A 21,200-nucleotide genomic window follows, 5' to 3' on the forward strand; every position below is an offset into this window, starting at 1 on the left:
CAAAAATCAGAAAACAAGAGGTGGTCAGAATGTTTTACTAGCATTATTTTATTAAGTGCACATTTAGATTGTGGAAGCAAGGAAGTCAGGCTACAGTCACAGAAAATCCCTTACATACAAAACTGATTTCAGGACATTGATTACTGTAGGAAGTTTCAGTAGTGGCTTGCAGCTGAGGGCAAGCTGCCACTTGAGTTGAAACTGCTATTAGCATACAGAATTAATTTAAGGCCTTGGATCACATACAAGAAAGTAGTAAGGCTTAATCCCTAGGAGGTAGAAAGTTAAAGTCTAGGACAAAAACTTGATGATTAAAGAAGTCTATCAATTGAAGAGATGTCCAAAAGGAAGTATACATACTCATCCAGCACAAGGCCAGTCTTATTTCTTCAAGAACTTCAGCTGAGAACCAGCATTTACTTCAAGCCTAGATGCATCAGCTTTCTGATAGGAGCTGGTCCTCCCCAGTATCCCCTGGAAAGGAAGAGTTGTTTCAACATGTCAAATACATTTATCAGTACATGTTCTCACAACGTGAGGAAGGTTTTTTCTTTCATATGATACTTTTATTTACTAAGATGAGCGCTAGAGGTATGAAGTGAAATATTCTTGCACAAAACCATTAGTAGCAAAGTGCCCAGACTGCTCAACAAGCTGAGGTCTTAGTGATGACTAAGCATACACTTCAGTTGCTAGATTTCAGGATAAGTTTAACAACTTCTGTTCTTACAAGGAATTGTAAGCCAGAACAGATACCTGGCTTTGCCCTGAAAAACAAACAAAATCACAGCAGCTCTGCCTGCCCTGACTTAAAATACTTACTTGAGTAACAAATTCCAATAGAGAAATGGCATCATGTCAGCTTTCATATGGTACATTGTTGTCCTCTGCTTACTTTGGTCAATGGGAAAGGTCTCCAAAGGCTGAGCATTGTAGTCAAATTCTGCTAGAATCACCTTGTTATAGCTTGTTACTAGTGGGCAGGAGGTATATCCATCATACTACAACAAAGAATACACCCTTCTCATTAATCTGATTAAGGGCTAATGTTCAAGCATTGCAAGCTATGTGATTAACATTTTTATTTCAAAATAAGTTTCTAGGTTTCTGAATTTATAGTGCTAATGATATTAAGCTTAAAAGGTGCCAGTTTGGGTCAGTGATCATAACTAATCTTTCAGTTGGGGATAGTAGATTGGCATTGTAAGAGACCTTGAATTAGAGTCAACCTAAACAACTGCCTAAAGGGCTTTGTATCATTAATTGCTGGCTATTATCATAACCAACAGAACAGGTGGCAACAGCAGAGAATGAGAGCTAGTGCTGTCTGTTAACAGACAGAAGATAAACTATCTCAACTACAAATGTAAGAACTCGCAGGGGATCACAGCAGCACAGACTGATATTCAGGTGAGTACTCCAGGAATATTAATTGAGAAGACATGCATAAAATGAGAGCTAGGTCTCAAAAAGAAGTTTGAACAAAGTTACAGGCTAAAGAGCTTCTGTAGTACTAAAACTTAAATTAACTCCTTCTTAGAAGGTAGCTTTCTGTACAGGAGAGAAAAGCTGCACCTAGCATAGACATGTAAAGTTTGTGAGGGTTTTCTTGGAGCGGGGGTTACAGTAGCATACGCTAAATCCATCTTGAAGAACCTAACCTAATTAGCCTTTCAACATCTTTTAACTCAGAAAGATTTAAATGGAAGTTTTTGAAGAAATTGTGGATAATTATGCTATTTTAATTACTACTTAATAAGTAATTGTACTATTATGATGATGATACACAGTAAGAAGCTATTTAGCACCTCCATTGCTGACACGAAGCCCTGTCTATCTTCAGTTCACGTAGTTTAACTGCTTGTCTTGGCATCACTTCCTGTGTATAACACTGTCTCTAAGACATGATCTGTAGGTACCTTTTTAGTTGGTGACTGGTTCTTCATTACCAGGGAAATAGTTTTATCAAGCACTCCAGATTGGGCAGCTACACAAGAATACATAGAAAAACATATAAAAATACTTAATATTTTTAAAATACATCTATAAATATATATCTAAATATAGTAAGACTTTGCTTTAGACAGCAATTACTGTCATTACTGGAGTAAACAGTAGTAACAGTGTATGTTGGATAATTCAGCTGTAACTCAACTCGTGTCAAATCAGCCTTTCAACTTTCAAGTCTAAGACTGGGGAGGGAAATCATATTTGAAATAATGCTTTGGCCTCATTGCTTCCAACATGCAAAGGCTTACAAAACTTGAAATATATGTTTTTAGCCTATGTCTACTCTCCTATGCTAAATTACACTTATTTGGTCTTCCCAAACCTAAGACTGCAGCACATAAGCTCTGCTTGCTCTCTTTCATTTTTAATGCTGCAAGGGAAGTTCCAGACTAATGCTACAATAGTTGCCTATATCATTTTTCTTGTTAGACTAATAATACACTATATAGCCTTTTTTTCACCCTCGGATTTATCTTTTTTATTTTTAGTTATGACATCATATACCTAAGGTGTTTCCATATTGTACCCTGTGGCTACAAGTACAGAAACATGAGTCTTCAGCTGTAACTTATCAGCTGACACATACATGTGAGCTTCTAAGATAGAGCAGAAAGACTCGCTACTCTTGCATTCTTCCAGAATTCAGTAACAACTGCATTTTACACCATTCTGAAAACACAGAGAATAGAACTAGTCCAACTGAAATATGTGGAATAAGAAAATGGAGAACTGATGGCATCAGGATAATCACTAGCCAGTTAGTCCAAGGGACTGAAGCCTTTTTGAAAGATGGGAAATAAAATGGAGTTAAGGCCTTAAGAGCAACAAATTAAACAATGTCTGGTTTAGAAGCTTACTGGCACTGCTACACTTTTCACTACATGAACAGACACACATACACCTTTACCTACAGCCGCAGCAGTTCTTGATGTTGGAAGGTTGGTGCAATCTCCAATACCAAAAACATTAGGATACTTTTTATGTTGTAGAGTTTCCTTATTTACATCTACCCAGCCGATTTCATCAGAGACAGGGCTGTTGATAAGTACATCAGGTGGCCCCATTGGGGGTGTGACATGAAGCATTTCATACTAGACAGAAAGAAAAAGTACTAAATAGCTAGCTAATAAGAACAGAACATCCTATATTGATGTTAGGACACAAGAACATATGGAAAAAAAAAAAAGGTTTTAAAAACAAGTATATAGAGTGAAAATCAGCTCTCAAATTTGAGGTGCATCTGTTCCAAATTCTTTATTAACAGGAACCTCATTAGTCTGTAAGCTGTCACATATAAACCATGTAAGCTGCCATAACGGCAATTTGCTTTCCTCTGTCTATGCCTGAGACATTCCCAAGTTATATTCACAAGGAACACAGAGCTCCAGGTGTGGTTTGTTACTTCCACCCAACTTTCCCCACCCCTTCTCACCACCTTAGCTTTGAGTTTCTGAATCTTTGAAAATTGAGGATGTTACTAAAAGGATGAAATGGCAGTTTTACAATGGAGCAACAGATATTATGTTATTATAATGCACCAGTTACATTACTGTATACAAAGAGAAAGGACCAAAGAGACCTGAAATCTCCTAACCTGATGAACTTCAGTGTGTCCAGGTTTGTCCAGGTTTTCAAACACAGCTTCCTGCTTGTCTGCTCGAACTTCAACAAGGTTGCACTTATAGTTAACAGTAATATTCCTCTCCTTTATTATTTCAAGCAATGCATCAGCATATTTTTTAACACCAAAAATGACACCAAGTGAAGTGTTGAACATTATGTTTGCTTTGGGTCGTTTTCCTGTCTGCATGGAAAGATCAAATTACTAAGTCTGATAAGCTAGCAGAAGCAAGAGAATTGTGCCACACTACTGGAGCTGACAGAACTATTGGCACATTTCAGTGCTTAGTGCAGTATTACACTAGAACTCATCAGAAACAGCTATTTCACAGCACATTAGACAAGATACATCCCTGTACTTTGACATTTATGATGCCTCACCCGTTCAGAGTGAGATACTGAAGATGCTTCACACAGATTGCTGCTGAAAAGAGGTGGCTGCAATATGCTGAACAACAATGCTGTATAAAGGTTACACATAATAGCTTACCACTACATAGCACTCTGAAACCATCAGTCCGATGCATTATTCAGATATTTACTCAGTAGACAGCTCATGAAATTTAAAGCATGCATGAAGTCTGACACTTTCACTTGAAGCTGTCTTCTGTTTCCACTAAATCTGCTTTCCCAGCCCAGCAAAAACCTCTCCTGTCACTGAGACTGTGTGCCAGGATGAGTGAGGATAATCACTTCTCAGATGAGCAGAAAGACAATCCGCATCAAATATTAACTACTTAGAGCAACAAGAAAAAAACCCAGACAATGTGATTTTAGTGTTCCACCTGAAGCTGTAAATTAGGCTGAGAACACTTGTGTTGGTAGCTTTCTCTAGGCAGGTTAAGCAGATCATCCCTTATAAATTCTGAATTCTGCAAGTTACTCCAGAAATTTCTGAGATGCTTATGCACAATTCAGTTAGCTTCATTTTGTACACATTAATAACAGAAAAAGATAGTCAGTCATTTTCATTTAATAATTCTGAGTCATATTTATATCTCATGCAGTTTTTATTTGTCATAAAAGAAATACAACAAACCCCTTAGAACAAACCTTCCTTACAACTGTAAGAGTGAACAGAATACTTACTTTCCTCCAGTAGGCCTCAGATAAATACATGATTTTCTGAGGAGCCCCTGCACATTTCACCGGAGTGTTTGGAAAAGTGAAGATTGCATTTCCTTCCTTGAAATCTTGCAAAGCTTTCCAAGTTTTCTCTACTGTATGAACTGAATAATTGGAACCTATTTTAGGGTGATGAAAACCCTCAGGCAAGCCTTTGATCTAAGGAAACAAAATTAAGGTTTAACATATACACAGCAGGAATTTTGTCTTCATCATTAAGTGTTAAATGGAGACTTGAGATCTCTCAAAACTACTTAGGAGGCCCACAGTTAGAACAGTCCATATGCTAGTTGGTATTTTTGAATATACATTTACTAATCAAATAGGTATTTCTAGAGCTCTAAGCTCTACCAGAGCTTAGTAGATGACTTAATAGATGCAATATTTACTAAAATGACAATTCTGCAACATCTATACTGTAAGTGTTCAGTATACAGCTAAGCAGGAAATTTGGAGTAAGAACAGGAAAAGTCAGTGCCACATCAGCACAAGTAAAAACCTCACATTAAAAGTGTTACAAAAATTCGTAAGGTGAACAAAGATTTTCAGTGCTCACTTTCAGATATCTGAAGTATTTCTTAAAGATATTCTGCTTTGGTTCCGTCTCCAATAATTATTTTCTCACTACTTCCACTGTGCTCGAGCAATCTGTTTTTGAGAAAGGCAGTTGTTTCTGTTTTGAAGTAATGCTTTGCAGAACTTCTAAGAGGAAACTGAGTCATGTAACATACATTGCAATGTGTTTGAGACATTGCAGCCTACACCAGGAACTATGCTGTTAGTGAACACAAATAAGATAAATAAACTTCTTTAAATTGGCCACTTTGGGTTTAATGTCATGCTAATCTATTACTGTGAATTTTATTCACCAAGTTCACTATGCAGTAATAGTGACTGATTGTATCACATGGCTTCCACTGCCAAATTCTGAATTTCCAGATACTGAGTTTATTTTTTCCAAGCTGTACTGTAGAGATTTACACAGAGACCAAGAAAAACTACTAAAACACAATGCAGTTCCCTCATTCTGCCGAGATCATCAGCTGAACTTCATCTGGCATGACTTTGGTTAATTAAGTCTTGCTTTGTGTGTGCAGTGGGAGCTATTAAAAAAGAAACTCAAAATATATTACTACATCACATGCTGGTTATGTTAAAGCCAGTAATCAAACTCCACAAACATCCTGCCTTTGTATTTTTCCTCTTCCTGTGCCATGCTACAATCATCCTAGCACCAGCAGCACTAATATCTTTCTTCAAGTGCCATTGTAAAAAAACGTACTGGAAAACTAACAGATAGGCAAAGGGTCCCAGAGCCCATTTAGGAACCAATGCAACTCTTGTTCCTTTTAAAGTGCACCCCTTAAGAGAGGTGGTAGAGAGTGGATCAAATTGATTCTGCAAGACACATTTTACTAATTGATGTATGTTTCTGTTTATGTTAGAGATGCTTCACTCTACTATCAGAATATTTCACTCTCATTGTTAGACTGTGCTTATGTCCAGATTTAACTTGCTGCCCCATCAGCACAAAGCTATCTTAAAAGAGCTTCCTAAGGGTAATTTGTTTTTTTGCATATAGGTTTATGGAGAGACATACTTAAGTCATTAGGCTACTTTCTGGTTCTTTATTTCATATTAGTGTTCAGTATCCTGAAATAAGAAAGTACACTGAAAAACCATTTACTTTAGTGAATCATGAGGGCATGTGATGCCATTAAAACTAGTAAGAACACGATTACTGTAAAATAAATACCTTTTCATAATGCAGACTAATCCCAAGGGCAATTATCAAGTATTTGTAAGATATCTGTTGAGTAAGTGGAAAAAAATTAGATAAAAAGATTGAACACAACAAGATATTATATCAAAGCAAATTTAAATCATCTGACAGAATAGTTCCATATGGGCAGGCATTAGTAAAGTAGGCATCAAGCTTGAGTAATAATTTACTATTAAAACATTAAACACACAGACTTTGCTATGCACAAAACCAGATATTTCAAGCTTCAAGCAAGGTATTCCATCTTTTCTGTTCAGTTCTCTATGAAGAGGAAAAATACCTATAACAACGGTGATGTCTTAAGCTGTAGTCTTTCTCACACAGTTATCTGCAAAAATTACTAGAAATAGATTTTAGAATCAAGTACTTCTTATAAGACCCAAGCAAATTACCTAACTTCCCAGATGCTGGGGAAGGCCTTACTCCTTTGGCAGTTCCAAGGGATCTGAAGAGGTGAACAGACAACTCGTGACACAGAATAACTTTCTACTAACATTATTACCTTGACATCATTCTCCAGCCTGACACAGTTCTTATCTGGATCCAATGCTGTAACTCGAGATTTAATCCACTCAACACCTTCAGGCATCACACTTTCTGTTGGACGTGCAGAAGCTGACAGCTGCTTTGCACCAGCACCAACCAGGGTCCACAGAGGCTGATAGTAATGAGTCTGTAATAAATGTTTTTACATTTAAGAATAATTTAATTGCACTTGATTGTGAAGGCACATCACTCCAAATAGGAGGCAATATCTATTAATGCTCTATTCTTAACAAAAGAATGTATACAAATAACAAAGTTGGATGGATGGATGCATCTCTGTGATGGGAGGAAAAAATAAATAAATCATGCCAAGCTTACTAAATTCAACTTAATTGGCTTCCTCTCCACAGTAAGCATGGCTGTAAAGGGATAAGAATCAGATCAAACTGATCACATACATCAAATGCTTATTCTTTCAGCATAAGGAAGACTTACCTTACTTGGCTCAACAACAGCCACATTCCCTGCCCCCACTTTCCTCTTCATCCGAGCACTCATGGCAATCCCACCAGAGCCTCCACCCAGCACAAGTACTTCATAATAATCCTTGGCAGCACACCTGGCAGCTGTATGCAAACCAAGGGAGCTCTTCTTCTGTATGCCTGGCTTCAGCAGCAGCCATACACCGGGACGGAGACAGGAACAGGACAACACTGCTCCAACTGGTGACATCTTTCAGTAAGTGGGGAAGCTGCAAGATAAGGAAAAGTACCAGTTAATGATGCAAGGCAGTTTTTATGTATTTATATGGCCAGATATGTCTTCAAGGCAAGAATTCTAACATTGAACTTTTATTGCAGCTAAAACACTAAACTTCCAAACTGATTGCAAGCAATCTGGAGAGGGTTAAAAAAAAAAAAGTCATGGACTACACCAGAAAACTAAAATTTCATACAAACAAATGAATTCTAGCAAATGACCCCTTCTCCTGGGTCTCTGGGCTACAAGACATGATGGTAAGCAAGACAGTTTTACAATGCTTTGAGCAAGGACACATGGGCTAGTCTAATTTTGCAGTAGAGGTATTTAGCCCTAGACTTGACAGCAAAATAAAGTTCGCTGAAACAACACTTTCCACCTTCCTGGATTTTAGATATTTGAGAACACCCAAATATTACAAACAGCAAAACAGTTGCAAACAAAAGGTCAGAAATCCGTATTTATCCTTGCTTACAACTACACTTTTCACTTGACAAACAAGAGTTAAAACTGTAAAGAGTAGCACTGGGTAGGGCAACTGTGTTACCTGAAGTCAGTCAAAGTTGATCTCCATGAATGTTTCCCTCCCTCTGCTACAATGAACAAAATCTTTCCTTCTTACAAATGCACATGATGAATAGCACTTTGAAGCTTCTCAGCAATAGAACAGGTATAAACTCATTTCAATTCATTTCCTCATTGCAACATTGTCAATAAGGTGTTATAACTTGAAAAGGAACTTATGACAGGATTTTTATCCACATCCTCTTGTTTAGTTCCTTGAATCATCGTGCAGGAACTCCAGCTTATTCACTTTAGAAGGGTAGAACTTATTTACAGCACTTACAGAGTGGAGTTTGAAAACTAAATCAGAGAATACAAATATTTTCCAGAAAGTTCCAAAGGCCAATTTCAAGAATTCTCTACAAAACTGGAGCTGTAGTTGAGCAACTCGTTCTGCACCTTCATGTGCCGTCTAAAACTCCTTCACTTGAGTATCCCAATTTCCTTAGAAGTGCTGTTATTATCCCCAAAGCATAAACAGCTTGGGAAGGAGAAGAGGAAATGTGGGAAGTATCCTCAGTATAAGTTATTTTACCTGCTTTGTTTTAAAGGAAGTTCCCAAGATACAGACATTATTTTCATCCTCTTCTCCACCAAAGAACACCAACTCTGGGTAAGTTAGTTTCGCTTTAGAAGGCTGCTTTCTGTTTACCCAGTGCAGGCTGCTGTTTGTAGCTAACAGCCTCGCTCGGCCATGGGGAGGAAGCTGGTCTAGGCCCCTAGTGCAGATGTTTCATGCGCTCTCCAACTAAGAAAGAAGAATTTTAATGATAAGTAATTTCTGCAACTTCCGTCCGTGACAGTTTTAAGGGCAGCCTATTTCTGGAAGTTCACGAACCCGAGGTTTGGGTTGTATTAAGCAAGCGAAACAAGCACAAAGAACAGCTGTTCTGAAGTGCACAGCACGCCCAGACCAGGGGAACAGAACTTTGTTTTTGTAATGCTAAGTAAGGAATAATTATCTTTTCTGACTGAATAGTTCTGAATTAAGCATGCTTATAAACACATGAGATGTGCCTTAACTAACAACCATCTAACGGAACAGAACGCAGCATTTCTTTGCTTTGAACCTGGTTTAGAGCATGCACAAACAACAATCTGAAACATCATTTGTAGGCAGATGTTCAAAAACAAACAGGAAAATCCTTAGTATTAAACTCTCAAACTAACAGCTGCACTCCATCAACACAGCAGTCCAATGATTTGGGCACTGGAGAGAAAGAGACAGAACTGAAAGAAATAGAAAAATCACTAATTAGTCTATTGAATTAAGCTAAAGTCTTAAGCTTTCAGAAGACCACTGTAACATACAGCATTCCTACCAAGCGTCCTTTGAACTACACACAACAAAACATCCCTTATGTTGCATGAACTCGCACGTTGATGTGCTTCAGAGCACTGCCTGGAAAGGCAAAGCCTATCGTAGCACTCCTCCACTCAGTGATGGCTCCTCTTTGCTCAGTGCAGATCTGCGTAATACTAGTTCTGTCACCATGAGAGGTAAACTTACTCTGAATACTTTCAGGATGTGGTTTGTTACAGTGACAGAAGCTTGCGTAATGCTAATGCAGCACAACTCCTATAGCACCACATAAGAATCAGGTCACAATGTGACTCAGAGCAAGTTCACCAAAAATGGTGTTTCCGTGAGGAGGGACAGCGTTTAAAAGCCTTTTAAAAACAGTTTTAGCTTGAAGATTATCTCTGATTCCACCGTAACTCTTGTCTCTTTTACTGTAAGGTTATTTGTAGGAAAAGGAGGTTCAGAAAAGGAACAAAATGTGTTGATGCGACAATTAAGATTGTGTACTGCACACTTCTAGAATAACTGCCTAATACTAAAGAAAACACATTTAAAAACCACAGCTAAAATGACCAGGAGAGCTCAGTGTTCTTTAGTGCCCGAATGCCATTAAATAGATGAAGATGATATCAGCATAAGAATAGTAACTTTCCTGTCAAAAACAAATAGCGGAAACATTTTTCTGGAATTAGGAGCTTACAGACATTAAGGGGCTGAGAAAACAAACCAAGAACTAGCCTCGTTCAGCCGCCCTTGAAAGAACAAGCAAACCACACTTCTAAAAGCATAATAGAGGAAATCTCTGCCAACTTTCTATTAAATTTTGCTTCAAAGAAAACCTGGCTGAAAATGAGCTTATTAGGCAACTCATTACAACGTTTTCATGCATTTTAACCAGTTCCAACCCTCACCCAATAAAACAGCAAACTCAGAAGAACAGAAACAGTTCCTAGAGTCCTATCACAGAACAGCTTGGGTTGGAGGGGACCCTACAGGGCTGTGTGTCCCTCAGCTCAGCTGCCCAGGGCCCACTCAGCTGGCCTTGTGCACCTCCAGGGATGGGGCACCCACAGCTCTGGCAGCCCACACCCTGGCCTCACCACTCTCTGAGTAAAGAGCTGCTCCCTCACATCTAACCCCAGTCCCCCTTGTCCCACCACTACCAGACCGTGCAAAAAGTCACTCCCTCTCCTGCTTATTAAGCACCCTTCGGGCACTGGAAGGCTGCTCTCCCCGGAGCCTTCTCCCGGCTGCAGCAGCCCAAACCTCAGCCAGAACGCACGAGGAGAGCAGCCAGTGGCAGCGGGCAGTCAGCTCGGGAGCCGTCTAACGCCGGGAGCCGAGCGGAGCCGGGTAAACACCGCGCAGCCAGCCCCGAGCAGCCGGCGGCGTTTAACGTTAGCTTCCAATGCTCCGACCACGCTCGGCGCGCCGCGCTAACATGGCAGCCCGCGGGTTCTCGCCGCGCACCTCACCGCCGCCAGGGCACGGGTCCACCCCACACACACCGCCCACCCCCCCACCCCCGAAGGGTGAGCCCCCGTCCCCTTCACACCGCAGCCCACGAGCTCCGCTCGACCCCGCTCCGCCCCGCACTCGCCTGCCTGCTCCTCCGCCGGCGGGGCCCCGAGCGCTGCCGGACCGCGCCGCCGCCCCTCACGCGACGAGCGCCGGGTGCTGCCCGCGGGGGCGCGGCGGGGCGGAGCTGTGCGCAGCCAGGTGCTGTCCGGCTGCGGGAGGGCAAAGGCCGAGCAGGCAGTGAGACCCAGCGGGCTGCTGCTGGCTCCAAGCCTGCCTCGTACCACCAGCTCTTGAATAGATTTCGTTATCTACCCGCTTCGGCTGCTGCTGCGCGATAACTTCTTTTTCCCCGCACCAAAATCAGAAAATAAGCCATCGGAGACTCAGGGCAAAACTAGGCTGCAACTCACCTCAATACACGAGTGGAGGATCCTCCAGCCCGCTGCAAGCTGCTGAGCTCAGCCTCACTGCGTGTTCCCCAAAGTCTTTATAGGGCCTTTGATTTATGGCATGCTGACAGGTGAAGTAGTAACAGTTGTTAATCCACTGAGCCATGTTTGTTGAGCCAAGAAAAGTCATGCAAAGATCAGAGCTGAGAGAAGCGTGCAAAGACAGAACTGCTTATGCCAAATCATTGTAGGAATAAAAAAAAAAAGCAAAAAAAAAAAAAAGCAGTGATCCAAACCATGTGTCAAACATTTCCTTCTTGGGCTTCGGCCTTCCCTTCCTGGCACATTTTCTGCATAGGCGGAACAGCTGAGCTGATAATAGCACTTGTAGGAAGCTGTAAAGAACAGGGCAAGGGTGCTGAGGACTTAAACTGGAAAATACCATGAAGCTTTTCCACAGTCCTCGTGCAAGAACCAGGAGATGGGAATGGGCCACCTGCAGGCTGCTTCCCTGCTTCCCAACTGCAGCTGCCTGGCTGTACTCCAAGCACGGCTGTACTCCAAGCACGGCCTCTTGCACATTTATCTTCTAAGAGGTTGATGCTCAGCTCTGAGAAACTTCTTTCCCCACAGAATATATTTTTAGAATTGTTTTTAAATATTTTCACTATGTTTTCCCACAGAGTTCTTACAGAGTTTTGCAATATTAATAAAGAAATAACCTAAACATATGCCTTAAACAACTTGTAATGTACAGACCAAACACGAGGTAAGTGCCTTGAGCACAGAGCCACCCTGTGGCTGTGGGGGAGCCTGCCTGGCTCCCATAATGGCCAGGTCCAAGCAGGATGAAGGAGGTTTGTGAGGGAATGCACACTGCCTGGCTGTGCAATTGGGGCTGCTGCACCCCATGGAGCGACAGGCAAGGCTCTCTGCTCAGCAGGCAGCTGAGAGGCCTGGTGCATGCAGCCTAAAGGTATCACTTGGTCTGTTCATTATACTGATGCTCCGCAGGACAACTTGGTGAAATCTTATCTAAAAGCAATGACCTTCCACAAGCAGCCATCTGCTTTAGTTCAGCTGAGGTGCCTAAGGCAGCTGCTGTCTTTGTGGGCAATGGAACCCATATCTAGTCAGCACGGTACTGAATCTGCCCAGCCAAGTATGTTTCAATATCTGCCTACAGCAACAAGTTACTTATCAGCTCTCCTCGTCAAAGAGAACTGTACCTCCTTTTGCTTTTCTAACTGCAATTTACATACTTTTTGTCTAGACTTCAACAACGAGCTCTCCAAAGCAGTTATTATTTTCCATTGGAAAGTGCCTACCTGACAGCAAGTAGGATCTCAAATGAACGCTGGTAACTCCAGATGATGTAGAAGAAAAGCAGTAATCCCTTCACATCATCTTTGACATGTTCTTTTTGAGATATTCCTCTGGCATACCTCTAAGTCAGAGCATCTGTAAGGCCAGAAAAAGAGCAGCAGTAGTAAAAGCAAAGCAGAAATAAAAATACATTCTCATACATAGTATACCTGCATGACTGCTACCCAGTTTTAAGAATCAGCTTCTCTTGAGCTGCTGAAGGGCTGGAACGCTGCTTTCAGGTGGTGGGACAGCAACAGGTTCCAAGTAACTGTCCTGTAATTACTATTGCAGACTGTATAGCACAGGAAATTACTCGTTACCCAGGACTCTCTGAGTCCCAGACGACAGGAAAAAATAAATAAAACAAATCAAACCCCACAGATCTTGTTCATCAAGGCAATAAGCCAGACTGTTAATTTACAGGTCTAGTGTTTGCCTGACTGACATATGAACAGACGGTCTTGTTTTCACAGCAGTTCTGGGGCATATATTTATTACAGTACATTAGACAAAGTAGCTCAGCCTATAATCTCACACATCAGTGTTAGTGACAGTGCCAAACTAATTACTGTTACTGTTTTAGAGATTAATGCCTTCCAGTGTGTAGATTTGGAAATTATTCTACATCAAGCTTTAATTGAGTTGCTTCATTAAGTTGCAATCCGCCTGTTGCAACAGTTCTACAGCATTTTTTCCCCTCCTATTTTCATTCACATCTGCTAGGTAGGATGTTTGATTTGTTTTCTTAAACCCCATGACTTGACATCATAGACAGAAATGGATGGATGGGAGCAGAGACAACGAGAAATGGAAGTACTACTTAGGTCCCAACTGTACAGCTCTTCTCAACAGTTCTAGTCAGCCCAGATGTTCTTTATATAAACCACATTACATCATGCATTTGCACAACTAATCCAAGGGGGAATAAAAATAATAAATCAAAAAAAGAATCAGCCAATCAGTAATTAAACCACTTAGATTAAAAAAAATAATAAATTACTCCACTGGGTTCAGAGCATTGAAAATCCAAGCACAGAATTAAAAGAACCAGCAGTGTTGCAAAGCAAACGGTAGGTGGCAGAAAGCGTCTACTGAAGCATAACTGGGAATCTATCAGCCAGAGGACTCCCAAAGAGTCCCAACTGAACAGCCGCATAAGCAACCTGCAGTGTTATTTATGCCTATTGTCACTGAAGTCATGGCACATTACAGTACTATTTGTGCCTACTGTCACTTAAGTCATGGCACACAGACTAAAACCAGGTAGCATATTCTATGATTACTTTCCAAAAGGAAAATACAAGACAAACATTTACTATGCTCGTAAAGCAAAGTTACCACTGCCAGCAAAGAGGTCAAATTTCACTGAATTAGAAGATTGGCTAATGTGCACCTGAACAGTGGTGGGAGTGGGTACCCAGATTAAGCATACAGGTTAAATCTAGTGATAAAAGTACAGGAAACCAAGATTCCTCAGTCAGCACTTATAATCCATACATTTGTATAATCTTAGAAAATCAAAATTCAAGATGGTATTGCATATTTGAGTCAATTAATTCCACTGCAAGGACCTTATGGTTCAAAACCAAGTTGGTACGATCAGTAAGAAAATGTATACAGGAATAAAGTTACTTAGTTTAGCAAAAAGCATCAATTCTTATGCTTAGAATTCTGTATTTTCAGTAGAAGTGACCATGGCATTGGGGGGGAAACAAGGAAAAAGCAAAATGACTCACAAGCTTCCCCCCAAAACAAGCAGACAAAGAACCAACCAACACACAACAGAGCTCAACATGAAACACTGATTTGGACACCAGATGAGATAACATCAAACAAGAAATATCAAAGGAAATTAATCCTGATTAGGATACTTCACCAAGGCATCTGGTTTCATGTTATGCTTTAATAAGAACTGTTTAAATTCCTAAAAACTAATTTTGAAGTTACATTATAAAATAAAATTTAAAATAAAAACCTTAATATTCAGTAATGTACATTTTGCTCCAAAAATGGACTGTAGAAATTCTTCAACATTTCTTTTCGAAATACACATAAACCACAGCACAGGTCAACAATCCACTGGCAATTAAGACAGAACAAAAGGCAACAGTTTTAGCCTATTACTACTTCAGAAAAGGCATTTTAGGCTACTCCAGTCATTTGCACTCCTTGCTCCAAACACACAAAGTAAACTGCAACAGTGTTCTGATGACTACTCATAACAGCAGACCTTTCAAAGAAAAAGATATATATCTTACAAGTGGAAATTAGGACTTCAGAAAGATATAGCACAGCAGAGTCCAGGCAGGTGTACGATGTTTAAACCACCTAAAAGTGAAAGCAATGTTGACTGTGTCCCCTGGATATCTTACCATACATGTTGTATGGAAAGCTTCACAAAGCTTGCCCTTCATTTTACTTCAATACATGCCACCTATACGACTTAAATAATAAGGACAACATGCTGATGTGTTAGACTGTAGGTACAAACAGCTCAGAGCTCTTTTACCAGTCTAGACAACATGTCATTTGAATGGGAGTTCACACCAAGTGCTGCAGGTAATTCAATTCAGAGAAACAGATATCAACACCCATACAATATTTATCATTACATTCATTAATAATAATCACTTTAAGTAAGGACAGCCTACAACACTAGCTCACATAGTCCCTGAATGCACATGAATAAACGGAAAAAAAGAAAATGCAGTAACTTCCTACAGATAACTGAATTCCATGTGAAGATGACATTGCTCAGCTCTGATTACGTCTCAGTCAAACAAAAGGAAAATAACAACTAAATCAAGGTTGAAAAAAAAAAAAAACAAAAACAACAAAACACAAAGAAAAATCAATCTATATTTATGACTCATGGCACTGAAAAGAAATTACAATGGCCAGAATCCATGCAGATTCAGTATAACAGACAGGCTCTGAAGTCCAGGGACCACAACTGAACTTTAACAACTACAACCCCATATTTTGTCTGGAAAACATATATGCCAATAACCAAACAGCTCTCAGAATTCTAAGAACCAGAAACACACTAAAAAGTTACAGGTATTTAAATACCCATGATGCCTAGGTTCTCCAATATACATATATATATTTATATATAAAAATTAACTTATACTGTAGTAGTATCAAACTGCATAGCATTACAAAAGAAGGCAACCTGAATGATCAAAGTGAAAAACTTGAACGCTACCCACTGATTATTAACGTTCTGGAAATTACAGCATGAGAGTAGACTGTTGCTAGTAATAACTACAGTCTGGCTTAATCAAACTTTGCCTTAATTCCAGAGAATGCAGTGATTTATTTGGACAAGTTGTTGCATGCTCTGCTTTCATGTCCTCCTTGCAGGTTTCGCTGTTAGCTGCTTCTCTCTCTCTAGTTCCTTCTCACGTTGCTGCTCTCTTTCCAGTTCTTCTTTCTGCCTCTTTTGTTGTAGTTTAAGAGCTCTTTTCTAAACAGAAAAGAAAAAAAAAAAAAACAATAAGTTTTGCAGTGGGATTTGGAACTAATACAAAATCCTTCCCATTCTTTTAACACTCTCTTCTCCAATTCACAGCAGTTACGACTGGATGTTCTGTAAACTACTTCTGTGTTCTTCTTCTCTTTTACTTCCTTTCTTCTTACAAGCAGAAACTCTAACCTACACAATGTAAAGGATAGTTAGCAATGTTGAAGGGAAAACAGTTTATGTTTTCATGTATCAGACAAGGTGTGTACTGTGTAACATGTTCTTTTAACTGAACATACTGAAAGACTAATTTTGCCAGAACTAGCAACTGCTTACATAGCACGAAGTCAGTGAACCTGTGCCACTTAACAGTACATTAAACAGGAGAAAGCCTTACATTTATGACAGTCTAGTTCTCATTGTAAGAAGCACAGAAACTGAAACAATCTGGAGAACTAGTTGGAATGGAGCAGATTAAGAGACAGAATGAAATACAACTCTTGTAATGCACTGCTTAACCATGACAACAACTCTGAGACTTACTAATAGTTAAGATACTTCAGTTGTTTAAACACAAAGCAGTAAGCAGAAGTTCGAAAACAGGTGTTTAAATGCTGCTAAACATGGAAAAAACATTCATGGATGGTATTTAACAGAGATTCTATTTTCACCAGAATGTTCAGCATACATCCAAAATAAAAGTAAAGACAGTAATACATAACTAAATCGCTATGTTAGAAAGTAAGAAAAGTTACTCAACTCACTTTTAACTTAGACGTCTTCTCATGGAGCATCATCATGTCATTCCTAATATTCACTAACTTGCTGTGATAGTGTTTAGCTTCTGAAAACTTTAAAAACATAACAATTAAGGCAATGACTGTCAAGTTTAAAAATAAAAACCCAGTTTTTCCATAGTTACACATCAAAACAGTAAGTGCAAACACAGCATTGCCAGAGCAGTTTGATAATAGATTAACCCATTCAAGTTTATGTTTAAAGCTTACATATGACATAAATACAGACAGCTATCTGTAATGCTATAGTCTGATGGAAGACACAGCAGTGAACAGTGGGGTGGCAAATCCTACACTATAGCAGGTGAGGATTAGCCCAAGTGTAGCAGCCACGGACACAGAACCAAAGAAAAAGATCTGCTTACCCTTGGAAGGCCTCAGGTAGGCAGGGAACTCCAGCAAGATCCACTTGTCTACATTGCTAACCCTTAAAGGAGGTCTGGGAAGGAGTGGATCCTGGCTGCACCCCTTCCAGTCACTCAGATGCATTACAATGCATGCACCTGAGCTCCACTGGGTTGGCCCTGCCTTCCCACCAGGTGCTCAATCACTGGTTCAGGCCACAACTTAATATTTCTGCTACACTATCATATCTCAGCAGGTACACCCAGCAGTCTACTGAGTTGAGATTCACCAAAATGGAATACAGATATTGCCAACTGATGCACCACATCTTTCAAGCATCTTTCCTGCTAGAGTGGACGTGTGCACAGAGCTCACCTTGGAACCTTAGTCTTGCTCAACAAATGCATACATTTGCTTTGGCTACTGGTTTAGAAAACTAGAGTCTGTTCTTTCCCCTAGTGCCCTTTCTATTTACAGGAAATCTGCTGGTTCTGCATCCTCTCCAGGAGGAATTTGTCCCATATATCTTAACTGGTTGCTAACCATCCTGCTACTGATACTTTGGCAGGAGAATCCATGCTTGTAGGGATTTATAAAAGCATGAATAGTACTTACCAAGGCATTGATATCAAGAATGGAGTTACACTCCTTGAACTTCGTAATTTCTTGTTCTAAAGTTTCTAGTAATACCACTTGGTTCTGTCTGAAACAAGAAAAGATCCATAAAACGTCAAACATCAGTAAAGCAACACGAAGGAGTTTAAGGATATACTGCAAAAGCCAGGAATGCAGAGCAGATATTTCTCACTCATTAGATCAGGAGCTTCCTTATTGGCAAGTTCTTATAACATTATACTTAGAAAGTTTGGGGAGAAAATTTTGCATTCTTTTTTAAACTGGTCCTGTGTCAGGTGGAATGATACAAAGATGGTAACAGATATTCAAAAGGTTATTTATAAGGAAAAACTCACCAATATGGATACCTTCACTGGGAAATGCTGAGACAATCTCCAGCAGGGAGCAATCTCCAAGAGATGCTGCCTCAGTGGTGGTCAGCCCTTAAATGAGGTCTAGAGGAGGTGGAGTCAAGCTCCACCACTTCCGGGAGCACAGCTAAATTACTCTCACCTGTGCTCCCACAGCTGACCTGACACTTGCCTCAGCTGATTAATCAGAGCTTCAGGCTGTGATTACCAATTTCCCATACACCCTGTAATACTGTCTTTGATCACAATGGCATAAATATGTGCTTCCCAGCATTGAGTTCTTCTTATGGATTGCTAGCTGATCTCAGTAAAGATGCAAGTAAATGGTTTTTGAAAAATCCCAACTGAGACACACAAATTCAGTTACTGCTGCCCAGTATTATACAGGATGATAAGAAAACCAGGATGACAACCTGAAAACCTTCAGTAATAGAGGCACTAGGCAAGTTTCAGCAATTAAACACCTCTGTGCAGGGACAGGTTGAATGAAGGGAAAGCAATTTCTTCTTGTCTTTCTACTCAGTTGTCTCTGAATCACGTTGCAGCACTAAGTTATTTCTGCATAGAACTTGTATGCATCCACAGGGCTTAACAAGAATCTTCCAGCCCACACAGATCAGCTAAATTCCTGCCAGACACGAGCTGTCCTTGGCAGCAGTGTAACCACATTACGCATAATGAAACTCAAAGCCTACAAAGCTGAGGTGGCTCAGTGTAAAGCCCCCTCCAGTTACTTCATATGGTAGACCCAGCCTACATTTGAAACAAACTATTCTCATTTATCAGTAAGATACCAGCATATAAAAAATTTATATCTACTTAGCAATGCAACGCAGTTTACAAACTGCACAGCAATAATATACTGCACTATATTACAATATACAGGCAGCTTTGAACATGAAGGTTACTGCTACAAAGTACACTTAATGTTTTCAGCAAACTTTGCATTATGGAACAAGTTCATACGAATTTTGCCCATCTGCTGTGCCTGGCTTATGGGAATTTAATGCTCTATGCTGGGAGCTCTTCAGACATAATTCCAACAGGCAAGAACGGTTCATTCAGAATATAGAAATGCTACAACAAACTGCCTTCCAGTTAAGCTAGAACATCACGTGGAAAAACAGCATGCACATAAAGGGAGCTGCATTTAAAAACCTGCTTACGTAAGTTCCTGCAGAGCTGATTTGGATCTCTGAAGATCAGGCAAATAGTGAGAAATCAGCCCTTCAGTCAGCTGCTCCACTGCTCTGTCATCTATAATGGGCAGATCTGCTTCCACTCCTTCATCCGGGGAGGTGTCACTGGCACCTGTGAGAGAGGAGCAAGGTGAGCGAGGTCGGGCAGCACTTACACTGTCTCACCGACAGCAGCGGGACTTTCCTGCTTACAAATAAAAGCCATTTCAGCACCGCATTTGCAGCTCTTCACACCGCTCTTCTTCCCTCCCTTAACCCTCTGCGAGCTCCGCTCGGCGCGGTTACCTCACAGCCGGACCGTGACAGAACGGGAGGCGGCAGACGGGCCATTCCAGCGACAGCCGGTGAAACCACCGCCAAGTACCGCAGCACACAAAGCGGGGGGAGAAGAACGTCATCAGTCATCCGACGACGTATCGACAGCTCTCTAAACCGTGACACAGCCGTCTGCCCAGTGCTGCCACTCGGCCTCCCCGCGCCCGGCCGCCCCTCACGTACCCAACACGCGCCCGGCCGTCTTCTCCTCCTCCTCCGCGCCGCTCATGGCCGCCGCTCCCACAGGCGCGGAGTCCCGGCCGTCCTCTCGAAGCGCGGCGGCGCGACGCCCCGGCCGGCCGTGACCGTACGGCTCCGCAGGCCGCGCCCGCCGCTCCGGATGCGGAAGCGACGCGCGGGCGGTGTGGGTGGGAGCGCAGCGCTGCGGGGCTCGGGGCTGCCGACGGGAGCGGCTCAAGTGCCGCAGGGCTCGGCCTGCACGTAAAGGCCGCCCTAGGGGGCTGGCGGGAAACTTCAGGCTTTGTGAGTGCGGGTGCGCAGCTCGCAGGTGGGGTTCCAGGCAGAAACGTGAGATGATCCTTCTGAAATCGCCCTGCTGGAGCCGTGGGCGATTCGGATTTGCGCTCTGCCTGTTCCGGGCCTCCCACGCCCTGCAGGAATAGACTGGATGTGAGCTTACGTTAGGTGCCTGTTTCTCCACAGTGGTTAAAACTTTACTATGTATCGAACCCGACGCTCCAAAGATGAGGTTAATAGAAGTCTGCCTTTCTCCCTTTCCTGCATGCAGCGATCCTGCATCACCCGCACAGGGAGCTCTGTTGCAGTGGGAGGTCTGGGGCTGGGATGGGGCTGCTCCGGCACCGCTGAGTTCATGGACCTGCAGGGGGTTGAGTGAGGATTTCGTCTGACAGGTGGAGGTGTTTGCAAAGGGAGTCAAATGGAACCTGCAGTAAGGATCGTGCTTGGTTAAGAGGCATGCTCATCTGCTGCTCGATATTTAATGTCAAGGAGCTGTGAAAAAGCATTACTAGCATTGCCTCTGTTATCTAATCAGAGCTTCAAGTCTGCTTTTGTTCTCATCATTACTTGGTAACTTCTTTGGCCAGGTCAATAAAATAGAGCGTGTGCTTTCCCTCACAGTGCTGTGTTTTTCCAGGAAGGTTTATCAGTTATGAACATAGCAGTGACGTTTGGCCGTGGATA

General features: G+C 41.4%; 2 protein-coding genes across 4 annotated transcripts; both read right to left on the reverse strand.

Annotated features, from left to right (window-relative positions):
* Window positions 1-18: 18 nt before the first annotated feature.
* Window positions 19-13,016, reverse strand: SQOR (sulfide quinone oxidoreductase). Of its 3 annotated transcripts, XM_072345954.1 has the most exons (11): window positions 12,889-13,016; window positions 11,582-11,684; window positions 7,520-7,775; window positions 7,041-7,211; window positions 6,512-6,565; window positions 4,720-4,914; window positions 3,605-3,814; window positions 2,918-3,101; window positions 1,920-1,987; window positions 823-1,001; window positions 19-474 (listed from the first exon to the last, which is right to left on the reverse strand). In XM_072345954.1, exons 3-11 carry the CDS (start codon window positions 7,754-7,756, stop codon window positions 417-419), a joined length of 1,356 nt encoding a protein of 451 aa, XP_072202055.1. In that variant the 5' UTR covers window positions 7,757-7,775; window positions 11,582-11,684; window positions 12,889-13,016; the 3' UTR covers window positions 19-416. The 3 variants fall into 3 exon arrangements, with proteins under 3 accessions (XP_072202055.1, XP_072202054.1, XP_072202053.1); XM_072345953.1 differs by lacking the exon at window positions 12,889-13,016 and having other exon boundaries at window positions 11,582-12,014; XM_072345952.1 differs by lacking the exons at window positions 11,582-11,684; window positions 12,889-13,016 and adding an exon at window positions 11,251-11,375.
* A 1,795-nt stretch (window positions 13,017-14,811) lies between these two features.
* BLOC1S6 (biogenesis of lysosomal organelles complex 1 subunit 6) lies at window positions 14,812-20,952 on the reverse strand. Its single transcript, XM_072345958.1, has 5 exons — window positions 20,220-20,952; window positions 19,689-19,833; window positions 18,152-18,239; window positions 17,159-17,245; window positions 14,812-16,397 (listed from the first exon to the last, which is right to left on the reverse strand). Exons 1-5 carry the CDS (start codon window positions 20,263-20,265, stop codon window positions 16,278-16,280), a joined length of 486 nt encoding a protein of 161 aa, XP_072202059.1. The 5' UTR covers window positions 20,266-20,952; the 3' UTR covers window positions 14,812-16,277.
* Between the last annotated feature and the right edge of the window lie 248 nt (window positions 20,953-21,200).

Source organism: Excalfactoria chinensis, chromosome 10, assembly GCF_039878825.1.
Source record: "Excalfactoria chinensis isolate bCotChi1 chromosome 10, bCotChi1.hap2, whole genome shotgun sequence".
NCBI lineage: Eukaryota > Metazoa > Chordata > Aves > Galliformes > Phasianidae > Excalfactoria > Excalfactoria chinensis.

Coding starts and splice junctions, on each gene's coding strand:
- SQOR (XM_072345954.1), bottom strand. CDS start 7,756: ATGTCACCAGTTGGAGCAGTGTTGTCCTGTTCCTGTCTCCGTCCCGGT. Junction 7,212..7,519: donor CTGTTGTTGAGCCAAGTAAG/GTAAGTCTTCCT, acceptor CATTTATTACAG/ACTCATTACTATCAGCCTCT. Junction 6,566..7,040: donor GGCTGGAGAATGATGTCAAG/GTAATAATGTTA, acceptor CTTACTCAACAG/ATATCTTACAAATACTTGAT.
- BLOC1S6 (XM_072345958.1), bottom strand. CDS start 20,265: ATGAGCGGCGCGGAGGAGGAGGAGAAGACGGCCGGGCGCGTGTTGG. Junction 19,834..20,219: donor GACGGCCGGGCGCGTGTTGG/GTACGTGAGGGG, acceptor CCTCTCTCACAG/GTGCCAGTGACACCTCCCCG. Junction 17,246..18,151: donor TTCTTGATATCAATGCCTTG/GTAAGTACTATT, acceptor ATGTTTTTAAAG/TTTTCAGAAGCTAAACACTA.